At 34.0% G+C, this 21,000-nt stretch overlaps 2 protein-coding genes across 6 annotated transcripts; one reads left to right on the top strand and one right to left on the bottom strand.

Moving 5' to 3' along the window:
- Positions 1-843: 843 nt before the first annotated feature.
- LOC106064910 (uncharacterized) lies at positions 844-11,351 on the top strand. 4 transcript variants are annotated; one of them, XM_013223570.2, is made up of 8 exons: positions 844-1,010; positions 3,434-3,676; positions 4,564-4,822; positions 8,444-8,630; positions 9,565-9,742; positions 9,832-9,921; positions 10,454-10,564; positions 11,055-11,351. In XM_013223570.2, exons 1-8 carry the CDS (start codon positions 998-1,000, stop codon positions 11,207-11,209), a joined length of 1,236 nt encoding a protein of 411 aa, XP_013079024.2. In that variant the 5' UTR covers positions 844-997; the 3' UTR covers positions 11,210-11,351. The 4 variants fall into 4 exon arrangements, with proteins under 4 accessions (XP_013079024.2, XP_013079023.2, XP_055868894.1 ...); XM_013223569.2 differs by lacking the exon at positions 844-1,010 and adding an exon at positions 1,967-2,103; XM_056012918.1 differs by lacking the exon at positions 844-1,010 and adding an exon at positions 2,154-2,241.
- Positions 11,352-11,572: 221 nt separating this feature from the next.
- On the bottom strand, positions 11,573-19,263 carry LOC106064911 (nuclear cap-binding protein subunit 2-like). Of its 2 annotated transcripts, none has more exons than XM_013223572.2 (5): positions 19,245-19,263; positions 18,711-18,815; positions 13,830-14,011; positions 12,554-12,692; positions 11,573-11,952 (listed from the first exon to the last, which is right to left on the bottom strand). In XM_013223572.2, exons 2-5 carry the CDS (start codon positions 18,774-18,776, stop codon positions 11,854-11,856), a joined length of 486 nt encoding a protein of 161 aa, XP_013079026.1. In that variant the 5' UTR covers positions 18,777-18,815; positions 19,245-19,263; the 3' UTR covers positions 11,573-11,853. The 2 variants fall into 2 exon arrangements, with proteins under 2 accessions (XP_013079026.1, XP_013079025.1); XM_013223571.2 differs by lacking the exon at positions 19,245-19,263 and adding an exon at positions 19,196-19,239.
- Between the last annotated feature and the right edge of the window lie 1,737 nt (positions 19,264-21,000).

The raw sequence follows: 21,000 nt of genomic DNA, 5'->3' as shown, positions 1-21,000 counted from the left end.
GGGACATGTGTTATAGAGAACATTTCAGCAGAATGGAAAGTAGATCACACACACACACACAAAAGATGAGTAATGGAAATAATGTAACTCAGATCTTTAATAGGACAGATGACAATAGGGTAGCTAAAGCTACATATACTGCAGATATGTTTATCACAAATTCACAATGCCTCTTTTCAGAAAGAAACAACAAATAAAACATTGTGGGTCTTATGTACCATAATTTCATGTTTATATACTGACCATCGTCTCTTCTATACCATTTTGGCAGGGTACAAGCATTTTAAGGGTGTGGGGGTGGGTCCAATGACATATAGTCCTAATTTATCGTATCTTAGTCACTTAGAAGAATGGTATCATAGATCCAGATATAGTAAAGGTCTCTACCTATGGTGGTATCGGGTCAGACCAAGACCAATTGTTCTGACTCGTCCTCTTGTCGGATTTAGGGGAGAATTGTTATGGGGAATCGGCCTGCTTCTTGACCGACCTTTCACCTCCAGGGCCGGCTCGGAAAGTGCGCAGATTTCCTTACCATTAGTGTACCCTGTCTACAGCTAGTTGTAGGCTGTCAATGAGCAGTTGGAGTCGAAAAGGTCGTAAACAATCTTGTTTTATATCTTGTAAAAAAAAAATAACAACAAACAAACAACAAAACAACATGTTTTTTCCATATCCTAATTATGATAATTTAATTTAGCGAGTATCATATGTCAAAGTTTAGCTCACCTGTTCTATTCGTATGGCTTATACCAGGTGAACGTTACTAATTTAAAAAAATAACTTCATTGGCCTACACTATTTGTTCCATTCAACTAAAAAAATTAGGCCTACATTTGTAAGGCTTACAGGTACGAAATCCACCGTTTCAGACGCCTTGATTAATGACTAATTCGGCATGTTTCTCCACATGTTGCCAACATTATCATTTAAAGATCAGTCACTAGTTAGTGTATCGCTGGCCTAAGTACACAATAATCGATGAAAGATCGATCTCATGCTCAAGTCAGGTGAGCTACAAAAACAACAATTTTTATGTTTTCCTAGTTTATGTGCTAGATTGACCAATGGTCAGAGTTATACGATAGTCCATTATTCAACGACATATAGCCAAACAGTCGGTGGTTTGTAAGCGATTGAGGATTTAACAAGACCAGTGTTAAGTTATAAAACATAATCAGACGACAGAGGGATTAACCGAGGTTAACAGTTACTGATTAGTACAATTGAATTGGCTGATTAGTACGTTAATATATTCGGAAGTTAAATCTGATGACCCCATGTCCAAAGTGCAGGCGCGGTGGCTGAGCGGTAAAGCGCTTGACTTCCGAACCAGGGGTCCCAGGTTCGAATCCTGGTGAAGACTCGGATTTAAGTTCGGGATCTTTGGTCGCCTATGAGTCCACCCAGCTCTAATGGGTACCTGACATTAGTTGGTGAAAAGTAAAGGCGGTTGGTCGTTATGCTGGCCACTTGACATCCTCGTTAACCATAGGCCACAGAAACAGATGACCTTAACATCATCTGCCCCATAGATCGCAAGGTCTTTCTGAAAGGGGAACTTTACTTTTTTTTTTTAACATGTCCAAAGTATGCCGGAGCTTAGGAGAAGAAATAAAAAAAAAGTAATTTACTTAAATTTTTCTCAAATCTATAACGCTTGGACGAACGCAGTAAGACAGACTTACAATTTTGATGGGCGCAAAATACTCACTTACGCTCTTGGTTGAAAAAAAAATACAACAAATGTTTTGTTTGCTTTCTAAAGTTTATGTCGGTCCCCCGTCAAGAACCACGGCGCAGTTATAAAATTCGAATTCGCTTCTCCATTTCAAATTAGTTATTGCAGGCACGTGGGCGTGTGTGTGTGTGTGTGACTGTGTGTGTGTCTCAGAAGGAGAAAGAGAGTATATTTATATGTGTGTGTGTGTGTAATCGTATGCTTTGACAAAAACTGTATGTCAGAATGTGTAGTTATGCTACAAGGTGCTACACACAGACAGCACAGAACATTTAGTTAAGACAATGATCTCTTCATCATGGCTGCAGCTGTAGTAATCTTCACGCTGCTGACGTTAAACACGCGGCACATTTTGTTGGCAGGTAAAAAACTCTTTCTGCTCGTCGACTCGTGTTGTACAAATCTGTATCCACTTTTGGTTGTTTTTTAAATACTAGTCGGAACAACAAGGACAAGATAGAGGAATGGTGACGCTGTTACGAACACTAACTGATGAATATGTATGTACAGCTTCAGTGTGCTTCGCCATTTGTTTTGCGAGTTGTTTATGGTTATGGACATCTACTACTTTTTTGTATATAGATTTAGACCCAAATGTCGAGTCCGACGATTAAGAAGATTTCAGGATTTAAGTCTACGTAGCATTTAAATTTTGGCTGTGACATCAGTATCAGTGTATTGACCACTATTGTTCTCTGAAACAGACAGATGGAGAGCTCTCAATAAGGTCACGTGACACAAATTTGAGCCTCCAAAGAAAAACCGTTGCCAAAGACAGGCGAGGGCGGCGAAAAGATTACTTTAATTTTCCTCAGTGAAAAACGGCATTATCAGTATTAGGTGTTTCAAAACATGCAGATTGCAACTTGGATTGTGCGGTCACGTGAAATATTGTACTTATCTTTTAAGTTCCCAATTCCAGCTCTTTTTTATTAGCAGTATGCCTACAATACATAACTTATATGATTTCCTAAAGTAAATTATTATTTTTTCTTAGCGATTTTCTTCGCATTCACCTTCACCTATCCCTTAGTCTGTTGGACCGTGGAGCGCCACACAAGATCTGTTGACCGTCTTAATCCATTTCTCTCTTTAGCATTGGATAGAATATCTTGCAATGACCAGGCGTGTCGATTCTCTTTCTGCCTCTTCTTCTTTTTTTCCTGGTACTCTTTCCGGAAGGAAGGTCTTTGTAAGTCCTGAGAATCTTTTGATATGGCCATAGAGTTTTAGTTTGCGTTTTGTTTTGACAGCTACAAGCCCCACATTTTCTCTTTACTAAAAATATTTTTTTTTTCAGCTATTCTCTGTTTTCTATATCTCACAGCAATATGTCGCAGTGTTCTTTGTTATGTGTTTTTTCCGTTGCGCCATCTACTGTTGTTTTTTTTTGCTCCAAGAGCCTGTTTAACACTGCTATTCAACCCAGAGAAAAAATCAGGAGATTAGGCAGCTTTACAGAACACAGAGACACAGTGCTACATCCTGGTAGAGCCTGCGACCCTGCAGATCCCATTCCTTTAGACATATCGGCTTCATGGAAAGTGGGGTGCCACTGTGTGGGCGACATCATTATGACTATATCGTTCTCATCTTGTATCAACGTTAGCACTTTTTTGTTTCGGAAAAACTCTCCAAACCAGACACTGTTTTCTTTGGTTCCTAAAATTAATTTGATGTATTTCAACCCAGGCTCGCTTGTGTCAACGACAACTGATTCAAGTCTTGCACACGTTGTCCAACAAAGGCTGATCGATGTGCTGTCGTCGCTCTCGGCTCCCTATGGATACAGATCAGGGGAAGCCACTAGAACTCACTCATGTGGCTATGTTCGAGAGGTCCCTCAGAACCTGCGCTTTAGCTGGCTTATGAAACCTAGGGGCCTGCCTGCATATTATCAAAAATATACTGAAGCTTATAATATACCTGTATTAGGTAAGGTAGGCGAACAATTTAAAATAAATGTACGGAGTTTTCCATTAAAAGAAATAAAAAGTCTACTTCTTTTTGTGTAATCAGAAGCGTAGATAGGGTTTGTGTCCCCGGGTGCGATTAGGTTATATTGTCAACCCCCCTGGGCCTTTCCAATCTCATCGTTTCAAAATAACGTTTCCAAAAAATATATCGTTGGTTTATTATTTTTGTGGAAACATCATACAAAGGGCTAAATCTAAATCCATTGTTTGGCACACAGCTACAAAATGTGCCACCGATTTGTTTAAAAATAGAAATGTATTTTGTATTCTGACAATGAATCACATTGTTGGCACCTTGCAACTTCGCACCCCTATAGTAATGCCTCTGAGTACAAGCAACTACTATTTCTTTAATATTATGGCTTCCTTACAAAAAAAATAAAATAATAAAATATGCTTTGTTTTGTTAGTAGTTGCAATAATTTTATAATTAGCTTTGTGCTTATGTGGCAGTTGATCAGTTAGCAGTAACTAATTAGACAATTAATTACTGGTAATAAACTATTTTGTTTAATAGCAACAAGGGAAACTAATACTTTAGTATTCACATATATGGCTAAATTTGTTGGGTTTAGTCACTTTAAATAATTGTTAACGCTATTTCTACCTCAGGCATTCTCCGATCAAGTTGATAACTTTAATCAATTATTTATTGTACTTAACAAAACATGAACCAATAAACAAAAAATATTCAATTAGTAATTATTTATTTTGCTTGATATCGAATAATGGAAATAATTTGTGATTGGCAGATATAGTTTTAAAGACGGAGTTTATCTTCTTTGGGTAAACTTTCTGTTATTTTTAATTTTGCTTGTTTTTAAACGTAGACCTATCTCTTCCTAGGCAGTGCTAATGTCAGCGATAATGCAATGAGGAGAGCCTGCTATGTCCTAAGATTTATGTTGGCAGACCATAATTCCATACGCCAGACTTATTTCAAGCTGTTTGGCCGACTGGTCGTCATTGGGCCAGGCGAGAAGATCAACGCTGTCCCAGAGTACAGATTCCTCTCGGATTCTTGGAATAACAGATCTCGTGGATTAGGAGCCACTGAAACTGTCCCAGTGTCCTCTGGGGCGGAAGAAAATCTTTTATGCTTTGGGTTCGTTACTTGTTTGTCATAGCGAATATGTAAAGCAAGTTGTATGGAGCATGAATGTATACAAGTGTTCATATCCCGAAAAAAGATCAAAACTGTTTGACCAATCTTGATAAATTTGGCGTCACGGCGGAGACTGTAGTGTATGTTAAATGTCTCTCCCACAACAAGAAGGCCCTACAAAAATTAAACAAGAAAAAATACTTTTAAAAAAAGCTTAAATTAAGCGTATTGGTAGGCCTATCAATTAGTTTGGATCAGTAATGTAGGCCTAATTAAATTTGTAATAGATCTAGACTAGCAATACTAAATCTGTGCGATAAGCGATTACAAATATTTTAGCGCACTTTCACGCTTTTAGTTTTCTCACTACGCTATGATCCTCTCACTTGTCTGGACCAGTTGGAAAGAGGTGGGGGAAGAAAGAATGGGAGATCTGTGTGAAGGTTACTGTCATTGCTTGCTAAATGCATTTATTATTGGAGAATGCTTATGAAATAGAAGGTTTTATAGTTACCCATTGTTAGTTTCAAAGTTTAAAGCAGCCACCTTTTCTTTCTACATAGTTTAAAGGGAAATAATTCAACTTATACCACTACATTAGTCAAGTACAATTTCTTTCCATTGTTCGATACCAAACAACATAAATAATTACCAATAGTTAACTAATTGGTTAATTTTTTTTATTATTCTGGTGTTGTCAGGTACAAGAAATAATTATGCAAAATTTCAGCTAGATCAGAGATATAACGTGTACAAACTTTGTACCAGACATAAATTAAAAAAAAAATAGAGATTATAGATCTAGATATATATATATCTATATATATATCTTAATCTATTATACAACGATTAATAAGCAATTTTGTTTAAATGTTCCCTGACGCCACATATCCATCTGATGCTGCGGCGTAGCTAGGGATTTGGGGGCCCGGGGGCTTGACCTTTTTAGGGTCACCTGCATTTTGACATTCGACATCATAACATGAGATAATTTACTTCATATATATATATATATTTATATATATATATATATATATATATATATATATATATATATATATATATATATATATATATATATATATATATATGTGTGTGTGTGTGTGTGTGTGTGTGTGTGTGTGTGTGTCTAAATTCCAATTGGTAAAGTAAATATGTAAAATTAACAAAAATAATCATTAAGACTAATTTAATGAATAATAATGTTATTTATTGGCGACATAATGCACAAGTGACAAATCTCCATTCATATCGCTTCATGTGCTTTCTGTGCAGCAAAGGCATCTATAACATCTGCTAGATCAATGCTGTCTAGTATTTTTTGACTCCATGTGAATAGCAAGATTATATGACAGTGGCGTAATATTTAATGTAAAAAACTTTAGGGCATTCAGTTGGAGTGGGGGCACGGTAGGACCATCCTAGCTACGCCACTGATCTGATGCTAAATTGTTATTTGAAGAGTTCATGTAACGCGTCAATTAGGACTACATCACTTTTGTTATTTTCTCATTTTAATGGTCTGTGAGTAGGACGTAATCATCTTTTTGAAGTAACGTCAGTATTTTATAAGATAATATATGATAAGATAAATCAACGTTCTTTTTGTTTTAACGCAATGTATCTTTTTAATTCTCTTATTAATTGTTAAGTATGTTGTTTGTCTGAGATCAATGTGGAGCCACTTCCAAGCCTTTGGTCCATTCACTGAAAAAGTCCGCAAACCGTAACTTTTGAGGGAGAAACGTGGCACGGCTAGAAGCGTTGAGACCGTGTAGCACAGGGCTCTCTGGGGGACATCTCGTGGAGTGAACGGTTCACTAAGGTACAAGGTCATTTCTTTGTTGTAGACGCACTGATGACAAAGTGTGGCCACCTTGTAGATTCTTGCATTCATAATGGAATGTACTTTTATAGAGCTACATAAACATATCAATGTAAACTGTAAATCTTATTACTGTAGTACAATTTCTACTAAAGGAAGATAACTCTTGGAACACTACCAGATACTAACGTGTTAAATTTGTAAATGCTATTACTACTACTACTCATAATAGCAATAACAATAAAAAAAAATTAAAATGACTACACAATGTGAAATAACTATACTAGACAAAATAATGTTTTTGTTTTCATTCATTTTTATTTCTTGGTTTTAATAGTACTGAATGAAATTCATGAATTACTGCTATAAGTAGATTCTAAATTTGGCTTTATTAGTGTTTGTACACTTTGTCATATCACATTTGTTAGTGTTTGTATGTCTTGACATATCACGTTTGGTAGTGTTTGTATGTCTTGACATATCACCTTTTTAAAGTTTTGTATGTCTTGTCATATCACGTTGATAATACGTTATAATAAGTCTCGGTAATGTTGACTCCTGTTTGAAATATACGAAAGCTATATTCTTCTAATTATCTTTGCAGATTGAATATCGATCACAATCTTTTTATCTTATCTTAAAAGACGATACTTCAAAAAAAAAAAAAAAAAAAAAAGACGATTGCGTCCTACGCGTGTCCTTAGGTCAATCTAATCATGCAATATTAATTAATCAATGACCTAAACTCTGCGAAGTCTTTGGTTTTCCTGGCTCATTCAGGCAACCCATTCCATGCATTAATAGCACTAGGGAAGAAAGAGTATTTGTAAAAATCCTAGCAAATGGAACAAGAAATGTGCCTTTGTGTTTTTCTGAGAATTTTTTTTTGTATTTGATATTTGAAGATTATGGTTCAGTGTCTTATGTATGGTTGATATTTTACTTTTTTGTCTTCTATCCTGAAGAGTTTCTAAATTTCATGATTTTACTAAAGATGTAGCCTACTCTTATCAAAAGTGAATAATCGTTTCTTATGATTGTCACTGCTCTCTCCCTAGAAGACAAGCTTGCAGCTCTCTCCCTAGAACACAAGCTTGCAGCTCTCTCTCTTAGAACACAAGCTTGCAGCTCTCTCTCTTAGAACACAAGCTTGCAGCTCTCTCTCTTAGAACACAAGCTTGCAGCTCTCTCTCTTAGAACACAAGCTTGCAGCTCTCTCTCTTAGAACACAAGCTTGCAGCTCTCTCTCTTAGAACACAAGCTTGCAGCTCTCTCCCTAAAAGACAAGCTTGCAGCTCTCTCTCTTAGAACACAAGCTTGCAGCTCTCTCCCTAGAAGACAAGCTTGCAGCTCTCTCCCTAGAACACAAGCTTGCAGCTCTCTCTCTAGAACACAAGCTTGCAGCTCTCTCCCTAGAACACAAGCTTGCAGCTCTCTCCCTAGAACACAAGCTTGCAGCTCTCTCTCTCTCTTAGAACACAAGCTTGCAGCTCTCTCTCTAGAACACAAGCTTGCAGCTCTCTCTCTTAGAACACAAGCTTGCAGCTCTCTCTCTTAGAACACAAGCTTGCAGCTCTCTCCCTAGAACACAAGCTTGCTATTGGGGGAAGGCACACACGTTTTGGGTTTAGCTGGACGTCACTAGTAAAAATGTGAGAAACAGTGCATTAACATAATGCATTCTCTTGTCTGTGTGTGTGTTGTGTGTGAAACAGAAATATTGTCTGGTTGTTTGGTTTTCAGACACTTTCAACTTTGAAGCCTATTTGTTCAAAAATATTTCACGCAACAAATAGGTCAACGAAAGATGTCTACTACGAAGAAGATATTCTGATCCACGAGTTGACTCACGGTCTTCATCTGTTAGGATCCAAACACGTGATCCCTGGTTTTCAGCTCACACTTAATCGCTCATTTGAGAATTCAACTGGCAGAGGACTTTGGAAAGATACTTACAGTGCTGATTCTATGGAGGAATATTTGGTAAGTAGGAACACAAAGGGAAAAAAATATTTTTTTTACACACACATCATTTTTTTTCCTTCAAGCTGTTTTTTAGCGGCCCCCCGAAAGGGAAAAAGACGCTATTAATTTTGTGTGGCCTGTCTGTCCGTCCGTCCGTCCCGTTTAGATCACTTAAATAGAAAAGAAAATGAAAATCGGACATCATGATATTTTAGATCATTCAAAGTTCTGATTCAAAGGCTACCTGTTTCTTTTCTGAAAGCGAAAAATCTAATTTTTTAAATCACTTATGCAAGCAGTTTTTTCATACAAATACACCACTTTTACAACTATTAACTATTAAACACTCAAACACTTGAGGCTCTTTATCAGAGGAGACTACAGTTTACCATATTTCTAACACATTTATGCAAACGGTTTAAGTTTTTTCGTAAAAAAAAAAAAAAAAAAAAAAAAAAGATTGAGCCTTTACAAAACAATTAGATCAATTATAAGACATCAGTTAGGCCAAGTTCACATCTAACTTTACATTCACTTTCACCTATCATTTGATCTGCTGACCGCTGGGGCGCTACACAAGATCTGTCAACCTTATTTCTCCATTCTTATCTGTCTTTGATATAATTTCATTCGGATGTTCTTACTGAAAAATTGATGCCTGCCTGGGTGGACCACTTCGGGGGCCGATTTTGAGTTTGTGTTTCCACACAAACTTTGTAACCTTGTTTTTTCTAACTATAGGCAATTTTTATTATTGCTCTCGTTTACTGTATTGTGCCTAAACTGGGGAAAAGGCTTATAGATAATTTGTAAAATGTCAAAGTCCATAGACAACTCATCTTCTGAAGCCAATTCTAGGTCTTCTAAAAGGATGCTCTCGTATTCCTTACGTCGTTTCTGCATAGTAATGGTAACAACAGCTTGATTGTAATTGTTGTTTTTTTCCTAACAGGCAGAAGCCGTCCAGAGCTATTTCAAAGTTAATGGTTACAGAAACCCACCAGATGGCGTTCATGGCCCCGTAAATTCCCCCGAAAAACTACGAGCGTATGACCCTTCCTTGTATGAACTGGTACAGCTTATGTTTCCATGTGGTAATACCTTCATCAAGAGATGCAACTCAACAAGAGGTAGGTCTACTGTCGGAAATCTACTTTGATAAGATAGTCGCTACTAAGCATGTCAGTAAATTATAGTTTATTCTAAATAAATTTGACAGAGGCAGAAACTTCTCAAGTGCTTAAAATGGACTGTGATCTGACAAGACAATACCAAATAAAGATATCTGAGTTGGCAGCACAGTCTGGTCGTGAGTTACTCTTTGAATTCATTTATAATCTTTTAAAAGTTGGCTTTATTGTGAAATATCACTAGTTATTCCAGGTTCAACGATGTATTTGTGTTTAGGCCTACATTTTTTTCTCTTCCATTTCATTCTTTTCATAGCTTTTCACATTGTTGGTGTAAAAATAAAACAAGCAAAATATTTTTAAAATCATCTAATTTATACATACATAGGCCAACACACAAGCAGCTATATATCTCAATAATGTAAGAATAATTTCCCTTTTTTATATCAAACAAAATAAATTATTTATCATTATTTGCTTAACTATTAGGTTAATTATTTGACATATTCGTGTATTGTCTTCGACTGTGAATAATTATGCAAAGTTTCAACTTAATCCGAGAATGGGAAGTGGGAGAAATAACGTGTTCAAATTTTGTATCAGACAGACTTTAAGTTTTTAAAAAGTTACTCACACCACTCGATATATTGTTTAAAAAATAGTCCAATATCTAAATTATACTTCAGCAGATCTCTTGCTATTTCATTACAGAACCATGTCAAGATGGTAACGACTTTTGTACAGATTGGTCTCTGCAAGGGGAGTGCACTAGTAATCCTGCCTACATGAAAGTCCATTGCCGGAAAAGTTGCCTATGGTGCAGTACGTATGATATCTGATATGATTTCTGATTTCCCAGAGACGATGTATGCTTATACAATGTTACGCTATCTTTTAATTAAAATAGCACAAAACACGTAAGACTCACTGACTCAGATTTTATACATCATAATTATCACTTAAGATACAGCCATCAATGTGAGATTTTAAAAATACAATTATATAAACCCACGTTGTGGCCTTGGTGAAGCAAAATATACTACTGGTATAGAGTTTTTTTTTTACATTGTGTATTTTTATAAACAAAAAATGTAAATGTAGGTCACTTAATTCCAGGTTCTGCTAGCTTAAATTCTGATTTGAGATGCTACACATTACTGTAAAAAAAAATATACAAGCATTACATGACCTGCAGAAATTTTATGTTAACTAATTACTGTTTTTTCAAATATTGTTAAAAGTCTTTGTTGACATAACCAATGTGTCTTTCTTCAAACACAATTTTGTCTTATTTCCTTTTATACTCTTTCAGACCTGAAAGAAAATCTGATAAGTTCGCAAAGTTCAGTCATTAAAAACTGCACTGACCAAAATATTTTATGTCCAGATTGGGCTGCCATTGAGGAATGTACGAAAAATTCAGCATACATGAAAATCAATTGCAAGCACAGTTGTGGGCTTTGTTAACTAAACTACTGTGTCTGTGTGCCTCACACATTATGAGGTCATGGATTCAGACTTAACATTTAAAAATACTTATTCAATGTAGATCTTGTTTGAGTATTCACAAGAATATTTGTAATCAATAATAAAATTAAATATAACAATACATATTTGTTATTTTTCTAAATCAGCCTAAACTTTATTTTTAAAAAAAAATTTGAGTTATAAAATTTGTTAAGTATCATTGGAATAATTGAATTATCATTTACAACGTATGTTGTTTTTTGGCTAACACAATATGCTCTACTAAGAACATTTTTTTTTCATCATCTGTCAGTCTTCTATGGACAAATACTATCTAACATCAGAGAAAGAAAAAAAAAAAGAGACTTTTTAAAATTTATTAAAAGAATTCATATTCAATTGAACATATTAAATGTACACAAATGTTCTATAATAAGACAATAAGCAATGCTCATAACACCATTTCCAAATAAAACAGTGGTGTCACATTTCACATCAATGGAGTTAAAAGAACAGAACAAGAGAATCAGACACCTCCTGTGATATTTCTGAACAAAACTTGAAAAAGTACCGACAGTGGGCACTCAATCATACAATATGAACAAAAAGAAAATGAAAACAACAAAAAAAAAAAAAAAAGCATGTCAAGATGATATATCTGATGTTCGTCTTATTTTGCTAGCCAACATTTTGCCATATCCTCCTCGAGCTTCATCAAAATCTGTCCTATATTCATCTCTTACCTACAATATTTGAAAAAAAAAATAGTATTAAGAAAAAAAAAGTCTTGTAAATTTAAAGTTAGTGACTATGTCACAAGATTAACAAAATAAAGTGACAATAATATACCATTAATGTAAACCGAATGAATTCAGTAACATCTATCCATGAAAAGTTCAAATCAGTGACTTGGTAAGAATGACATCAATGTATTTTTATGCAGATTTTAGTTTAGAGGAAGAGAACTAAGATTGTTGATCTTAATTAAGTTAAGTAAAAATGTGAAATGCACATTTAAAAGGCCTGAAGTAGAGAATGATGGCTTGTAGAAAACCAAATGATTTTTTCTTTTATTTTAAGCTCATACATATGGAAGTGCTGCAAACGGTCATAGATTAATTTTTGCTTAAACATTTAACAAGCAATGTTGAAAATTCCTCTTGTCTTACTGCAGGTTTACAGGGTGAAGGTTGTTGTAAGACTAGCACTACATCCAAATGTCTTTTTTTTTGGTAAAAGGATTAAACAATATTTTTTTAAATAATAAATTGTATTAAGTCTTCTGTTAATTTTTTTTTTCCAAATCCCAAAAGCCAGAAATATTCTTTAAGTATTAGTAAATACCTGGCCACCAGTCTTTCCTCTTCCATATTGACGACCCTCTTTGAACCCAGCGTCCCAATCTGTACGAATAATTCTGTCATCAAGACGTGTGCCATTGACGTATCGCATACAATTTTCAGCATCTGGTCTAGTATAGTATCTGACGTAATTAAGGATTATAATTAAAAACTGGAAAGGAGAGAAGGACATTTTTTAAATAATATTATATGAATTTTGACCAAAAAAAAAAAAAGCAATTAAAACTAATAATTTTTAAATTACCTTCAGTATCAAAACTTTTATAAATGTCAACTATAAACAAAAAACAATTAGTGCATTCTGAGATTTAGAATTTTGGTTATAGAATGCTAAATTTTTATTTTGAAATGATTAACTCTACTACCACACAATTATAAACACAGATTTTATTTAATTCTATCTTTTTATTTCTAAATTAATAATGAGCCTTTTATAAAAATATTATAATTAATATTTAAGGGTCAAACTTGTTAAAATAGTTCTTTAATCATATTACATTTATATATAATTAATGAAAAGTAATGGTTCCTGAAAAAAAAACAACTGAATTCTAAGAAATCTTGAGCAACATGAGTTGCAATATTAAATTTTGATGTTATAGCTTAGCTTATTGTTAGTTATAACATTAGAAACAGTGATTTCTGCTCTTAAAATGTAATTTAAGTTAAGTATATCTTTTGTTATTCTATAGAGTCTTCAAGAAATTAAAACTATAGATTCTGTACATAAAAAATACAATGTAGGCATGTTTTGTTTCTTTGGATATGTTTAGGATCAATAATATTTTATTTTTAATAGTTTAAACGTTTTATTTCTTAATTTTAGGACGCTGTTTCTAATATTTCATACTATATATTATATTGAAAAATCTGTAAAATGATTTGTATTTCATGAGAATCTATGTATTTGATATAAGACTAATTGTCTTTTAAAAAATATATGTATTGCTTCAAAATATTGGTGAAAATTAATTTGCTAGAAAAAAAAAATAGCTTTAAATTATTACTCGAATATATTTACTTTTGATTAAAAATAAATACTCATTAGAATGAACTTAATTTAAAGGACAGTCAAAAGTCAAGATATTTGGATTTTAAAACGAATATAAGAAAAAAAAAAAAGGCCAAGTATAACAGAATTCCATATGGGTTAAGTTCTTTAAAACCTATTTCCATTTCAACCAAAGCTAAATGTTACTAAGTATGCAGGCAACCAGTAAAGCTATCTATTTGTAGAAGTACGATTAAAAAAAGGATACTCCACGAAACAGAATCCGCAAGGCGTTTTCTGAACCTTATCTAACCCCATAATAATTTTCTTAACATCTCCAGCTCGACTGAATAGTTCATAAATTTGAGCTTCACTGGTGAAGAATGACAAGTTTCCGACATACAGTGTTGTACTTGTTAGGAGAAACTTTTCTTGTTCTCCTCGATTACCCTATTAACAAAAAAAAAAAAAAAATTAAAAAAATAAGAAAACATTATTAAATGTTCAAGAGGAAACAAACTTTTAGCAAGAAAGAAATGTCTACATTCCGCAATATCACGCATAAAATTAATTGTAAAATGTTGTCATAAACTGACCCCTGTTTGTTACATAAAACCAGAAATAGAATTACAAGTATAGAAAAGTATCTTCATAAGATTGGGGAATACAATGTTTGTCATGGAGCTGAAGAGTGCAAGGCCATTTTGAATAACAAATTATTAATTCTTTCTTTGGTGGAATTATTGCATCACAAGGTCTTGGCAGTATGTTGTTGACAGGTTTTCCACCAGCTTTAAAAATAACAGACGGTAAACCAGGCGCAATAGAGAAGCTTGGATAGTTAAAAAATGGGAAATGATAAAAGATATTTTAAAATGCATTGGTAGTTTGGGGATGGAATTGATGGTAGTAATGTGTTTAAATTGAATTGTACATTTATTGAGTGTGTATATTATTAAAGTGATTCCTATCCAGAATGAAAGCTTTGTATTTATTTTTATAGGATCTCAGTTTTTGAATTTATACTTTACATTTGTATCTCTGGCATCACAATATTCAGTAGTTGATTAAAAGGAGAGTACTATATGAAATTGAGCACCAGAAACGTATTGTCTGATAAACACAATCTCATTGTAACATCAAGTAAACACATTGGGACATCAAACACCAAACGTATTGTCTCAATGTTCATATTATATACACGTGAACTACTGGTGTTATGACAAGAGATCAATGGAAGTAATAAAATAGATTTTAGACAATATTTTTTTGTATCAACGTCCACAGAACAAACAATATTACAGAGAAAGTTTGTGTGATAAGGGCTTGGTGGCTTACTAATACTTCACATGTTTTCCAAGGGGTCTTGGAGTCGAATCCCAGTGAAGACTAGCATTTTAAATTTCAGAATTTTTAGGACAACACTGAGTCCACCCAACTCTGATGGGTACCTGACATTAATTGGGAAAAGTAAAAGTGGTTGATTATTGTGTTGGCTGCATGACACCCTTGTAAGCCATCTGCCATAGAAACAGATTGCAAGGTCTAAAAGGGGTACTATTTTTTGTTGTTTTACTAGTTTGTGTGATAAGCACTAACTCAGATGCAGCCCCTGAAAGGTCCACCCATGGCCATCTATTTGTTAAGCAATCTAAGTTTCAATATTTTCATTATGAATTTTAGAAACTATGAACTACTAACTATGAACAAACACAATCCTATTTATTACTGTTTAGCCAGCTGACATTATTATTAATTTAATTACAATAATAATATTCATAAGTATTGAATAAGCTGCTTGTAATGAAGAAATGGTTTAGTGTGAACAGGATAAAAAATCATCTAAAATGTTGGTTGCCCAATAGACAAAGGTGTTTGCCTAATTAAAAGTTCTTCCCTTTGGTCAAGTGTCGAAAGGACCTTTGACAACAATGCGAAATGAACATCAGTAACTAATAACAATAAACACTGCCTCTAAATATTGTTTTTAAAAATGTGTAAAATTATGTACATACAACATGCATTTATTTAAAATACCAAAATAAACATATTCAGTAAATTATTATTTGCTCGTACTGTAGCAAAAAAAGAGAAATATTAGTAAAATTTAATATTGTAACCCTGTTCCTCCCTGACTAACCATTTTTTCCACGTGCGAAGTAGGGTGATTTCTGTTTATGCTGTTCGGTGTAAATGATTTTAACTAGCGTGTAAATGTGTTAAAAAACTTTAGTTATGATTTTGGATTTCTTGACTGAGGATTGTTTTCTTTAATTTCTGTTAGTGAATCGGGATAGGTAACTTTGATTCTAAGGAGATTGTGACATTATTTCTTTTTACCAGGGATGTAGATTGATCATAGTTAGATTGTGCTTAGTTCTACAATTAGAGATACCAGCGATCTGAGAATCTGTGATTTATTATATAAATTTTGTGTCATAACTTTATTATGTGAAATAATAAACTGTGGTATGTATAAATGTTATTACAAAATCATCAAAATTAATTATTTAATAACATATGGTTCGCTTTTAGATTGCATCTAAAATCTTCCAGCTTCAAAATTATATTTATAAAGTTTAATTTTTATTATTTCATGTTTTTGAGAGCTAAAAGTGACAGACCACACAAAACAGCAGCTACATGTAGCAATAATAGAATAATTATATGGGCCCGGGGTATGTTACAATAAAATGAAATTCAATTTATATTTAGATCTACAGATTTTGATATCTACAATATATAAACTAGTCTAAATAATAGATCTAGAATCTAGATCAATAAGATTCAATATTATAATAGGGTCACTATAATAATAATAGAGTTTATAGACAATATAGATCATGTCTATCTAGATATCGACTTAGAATTCAGATCTCTAGAATTTATATTGGTCAATGAAACGTAGAAGGCCGCATGGTCATGCAGTTTGCGTGCAGGACTGTCACTCGGACTTTTGTCACTTATTGATGGTCCCAGGTTCAAAACCTGCACGCTCCCATCCCCCGTCATCCTGCGGGAGGTTTGGAATTTAATTATCTTCAAATCTAAAGGAACATCCTTAACATGTAAATTGTTATGACATGATTAGGAATTAGTTATTTGTTTCGGGAATAGGGTAAAATTTTACTTAGCGACGATGACGTAAAGTGGGTTAAAAACAACGTCATCAGTCCCATAGGAGAAAACATTAAAAAGATATTGGAGCTGGAGATACCTACAACCCAGAAGCAGGTTAAGAGTTTATTAGGGCTGGTAAACTATTACAGAAAATTTATCAGGAACCTGGCAGAAATTGTGAACCCGCTAAATAATTTACTGAGAAAAGGGCAACCACAGAAAGTTACATGTGACTCGGAGTGCAGGGAGGCAATAGAAAAGATTAAAAAGATTTTCTCAACTGACCTGACACTAAGACTGCCGGACAAGGAGAAAGTGTTCTACGTATCAACGGATGCGTCAGGGAGCGCTATTGGGGGATGTTTAATGCAACAATATGAGTGCCTGCATCCCATAGCGTATGTCAGCAGGAAACTGTCAGAAGCGGAGAGAAGATATAGTGTAGTGGAAAGGGAGGCACTGGCAATAGTATGGGTGGTGACAAAGTTAGAAAGTTATTTGTTGGGCAAAGAATTTTGTTTGCTCACTGATCATAAACCTCTCCAGTTCATGCAACAGAAAAGCATGAAGAATGGAAGAATATGTAGATGGTTCCTGATACTGCAGAATTTCAAATTTGAAATAAAGGCAATAAGCGGAAGTATCAATATAGTGGCGGACATGTTGTCTCGAGTTACGTTGAGATAGGTGAAGGAGCATATAACTTGAACACAGTTGATTTTGTTTTAATTTAAGTAATCGATTTGGCTAGTAGTCATAATTAGATGGGTATTAGGTTGTGTTAAATATCTTTGATTAGGATATTTATGTTATTTAAAATATATATGCTATTGTGTTATTTTTAGATTAGCTCATGTTGGTTATTTATTTCGGGTAGTATGTATGAATTGTATGTATGTTTGTATGAATAGAAAGGGCATTTATAAGGCGACGATGTAGTTACATCACGAAAAAGTAAGTTTTATAATTTATTCTTTGTATTTGATCATGATCATACATCAGTAAAGAGTTAGGTTGTGTGGGGACAAGTAAGTGGAGAGAGGAAATAAATACACTTGTAAATGCCCGAAAGAACGTTAGGTGTATAGTGGGAGAACGAGTATTGATAAATGTCAATTTGTCATATAAGGTAAATTGTCTGTCCTGACGTGAGAGGGAAAGCGGTGTAACCTCTGGAACGTGATGTGATGAAGTATAGATAGATACCTAGAGTGTCAGCGCAAACGAACTATGTCTAGCATCACATTGGACAGTATCAGTTAGTGACACGTGAGGGAAATATGTATTCAGAGGAACTTGATTGTGGACACAGGAAGAGAAGTTGAAATCGCAATCAAGACTCAAGTTGTGTTGTCTTTTATGTTTCCCTACATTTTGGCCCTTGCACATTGTAAGACTAAGACAGTAGATTAAAAAATTGACAGGCAATTTTTTTTTAGCGGGAGGGGGAGAAGTTGTTATGACATGATTAGGAATTAGTTATTTGTTTCGGGAATAGAAAAAGTTTTACTTAACGACGATGACGTAAAGTGGGTTAAAAAACAGGGTTAAAAAACAAGAACGCTCTAAGTGACGCTAAAAAGAAGACGCTTCTTGTAGAGCAGTAGAATAGATACGGATTTACGGACATAGCTGACATCGGACGATTCCCCTCTTGATTATTAAATATATTTGTAGAACAACATCAGCATCGACTACATATTTGATTGTTTCGGCCTTTCGCCGGTGTTACTGAAGTAGTTGAGTTCAGCGTTACTTCCAGTCAGATCTACACTAGATATATTAATAATATTTCCAAGAATCAACACCGCGCGGGAGACATTTGGTGGCCCTGAAAGTCAGTCAACTTCCAAAAACAAGGCAAAGAATTAAAACCTTTTTTTTAAACTAAAAGCATTCAATGGCTTGCTGGTCATGTGGTACGCGCTCTAAAATGTCCCTCAGTGTTCTCGATGCTCCCGAGTTTGAACCCTGTCCACGCCATCATCCTACAAACAAAACAAACATGCAATAATAAAATTAAATTTACCCTGAAATGCTGATCTCTGTATTGGCTTAGTGCTACTGATCCTGATGGAAGTTTCCGTTTACTCATTTTTTGAAATTAAAATTTAGAATCCAACCAATTCAGATTCTGAGATGGTAAAAAATAAATAACTTTTTATAAGATTCTTTTTCAAGACCTAAAAATCACAGTCACATTAACTGATAAAATTACACCAGAATCAGTGAAACTGACTAGATTTAGTCTACTGTCAATGAAAAATTTATTAAAATGATCAATTCAAATATTAATTTGAACTGAAAACAGAAAGTGAAAGTCAAAGGAGACACTCAGACAGGCTTCACTGGGTGAAAATGAGTGAGCCACACTGCCCGACACTGTGAGGCTGATAACTTTAGACTCTAGATCTAGATTAAATCTCGAGTGTCGTCTTTATCAAGACAACACATCTAGATAAGATAAAAATGTTAGTTTAAACGGCTTTGAAATTTAAAGTAAAATAATGTTACAATGCTGTTTTGGAAGTTTTATTTTCATTATTATCAGTAATGTGTTTACTTTTAAGCGGAAGTCCGTTATGGCAATTTAAAAAACCACTACATTTTAGATATATCACATACGGAACAAACGTAAATGTTTTGTTTTTTTAGATATTAATTATTATACATTTAGATCTATTAATTGTACTATTTCGTTATATTTAACATTATTTTCCCACTATTGTATCGCAAATATTTTTAACACCTGGATCTAGATTCTAATTTTGAAAGGAAGAGTACCATGGACATAAATAGATCTAAATATAGACTGGAAAAAAGAAATAACTTCATGTAACTTGAAAAGTTGCATGATCTTCAGTCTTAGAGATTTTAAACAAAACTACATTGCTCATAAATGCTGTATATTGTATAATAAAGTACACAAAATTGCAAGTCACTAATTTTCGTTTCATAAAACTCTTTCTAATCGACCAGTCTATATTTATTTATGACTTACGTCTTATGTCTATGAAGAGTACGTTTTGTAAAGGGAAATAACACTTTTAATAATGATTATAAGTCAAAAATAAATAGCCTCCCTTTGTTAATTCACAATGGCTATGTCTATCTCAATGGAATTCAAACTTTTGTCATGATAAAAAAAAAAATAATTAAAAATAATTGACAACTTTTCATTATCCTCTCGAACTAAAATTCGCACTATGACTTGTGATTTGTGAAACCCTATTTTATTATAATTTCATAAAGAACACTTCAGAATTTATCAAATTTATTAACGGGATTATATGAGACCTACTATTGTTATTATGGAAATGAATTAATTTTCATTCTCTCGCACTGTTAAGCTTGGGGACACAACTTTTCGTTGACCCGACAATTCGTTCACCCGACATTTCGTTCACACAATATCTCGTTCACCCATCATTTCGTTCTCCCGACAATTCGTTCACCGAACCATTGTTCACGACTTTTCGTTCACCCGACAATTCGTTCACCTGACATTTCGTTCACAAAAGTTTCATGTAAACAAATTAAACACGCGACGAGAATATATAATATAAAAATATGTTACTATCCAGTGAACGATTTGTCTGTGAACAATTTGTCGGTGAACAAATTGTCAGTGAAGGATTTGTCGTGAACCAACGGTCAGTGAACAAGTTGTTGGTGAACAAGTTGTCTTTGAGCAAGTTGAAGGAATAGTTGGGTGAAGGAATAGTCGGGTGAACGAAAAGTCGGGTGAACGAAATTATGGGTGAAAGAATAGTCGGGTGAACAAGATGATGGATGAACGAAATGACGGGTGAACGAATTGTCGGGTGAACGAGATGATGGGTGAACGAAATGACGGGTGAACGAATTGTCGGGTGATTGAAATGATGGGTGAATGAATTATCGTGGAACCGTCAAGCTTTGTTAAAGGGAAACAAAAATTCATTGTACGGTAGTCCACTGAGAATTTTTCTGATGACGTGGCAGGTCTGCGGCAATACTGCCTTTGACAGGTATAATTATTATTATTTTTATTATTATTTATATTGCATATATACATCCAGTCTTCCAAGAAAATTATTAAATTGTATTTTTCTTACAACTTCTTCTTATAGAAATGTCCCTTTGACATATAGCCACCCGACGCAAAATTATTGTATCGAAAGTTTCTATAAAACTAAATTTTGTTTTGATTTGTATAAATGTACAGGTATAATTTTTGTTAAAAGTATACATTGTGACAACATTCTTTGTGCTTCTAAAAAAAAATATAATGAATTCAATGAGTTCCACCTTCCTACCAAATCTAGGACCCATCCTAC

This window comes from Biomphalaria glabrata, chromosome 15, assembly GCF_947242115.1.
Source record: "Biomphalaria glabrata chromosome 15, xgBioGlab47.1, whole genome shotgun sequence".
Lineage (NCBI taxonomy): Eukaryota > Metazoa > Mollusca > Gastropoda > Planorbidae > Biomphalaria > Biomphalaria glabrata.
The sequence above is the reverse complement of the archived record's forward strand: the minus strand, read 5'-3'. Positions and strand labels throughout refer to the sequence as shown.

Bases quoted from the DNA above. Each gene is read 5' to 3' on its own strand.
- LOC106064911 (XM_013223572.2), bottom strand. From the start codon at position 18,776: ATGAGTAAACGGAAACTTCCATCAGGATCAGTAGCACTAAGCCAATAC. The intron at 12,693-13,829 runs GTATCCTTTTTT...TAATTACGTCAG, and splicing joins TGCGGATTCTGTTTCGTGGA to ATACTATACTAGACCAGATG. The intron at 11,953-12,553 runs GTATTTACTAAT...CAAATATTGTAG, and splicing joins GAGGAAAGACTGGTGGCCAG to GTAAGAGATGAATATAGGAC.
- LOC106064910 (XM_013223569.2), top strand. From the start codon at position 2,040: ATGGCTGCAGCTGTAGTAATCTTCACGCTGCTGACGTTAAACACGCGG. The intron at 2,104-3,433 runs GTAAAAAACTCT...ATTTCAACCCAG, and splicing joins GCGGCACATTTTGTTGGCAG to GCTCGCTTGTGTCAACGACA. The intron at 4,823-8,443 runs GTTCGTTACTTG...CGCAACAAATAG, and splicing joins GAAAATCTTTTATGCTTTGG to GTCAACGAAAGATGTCTACT.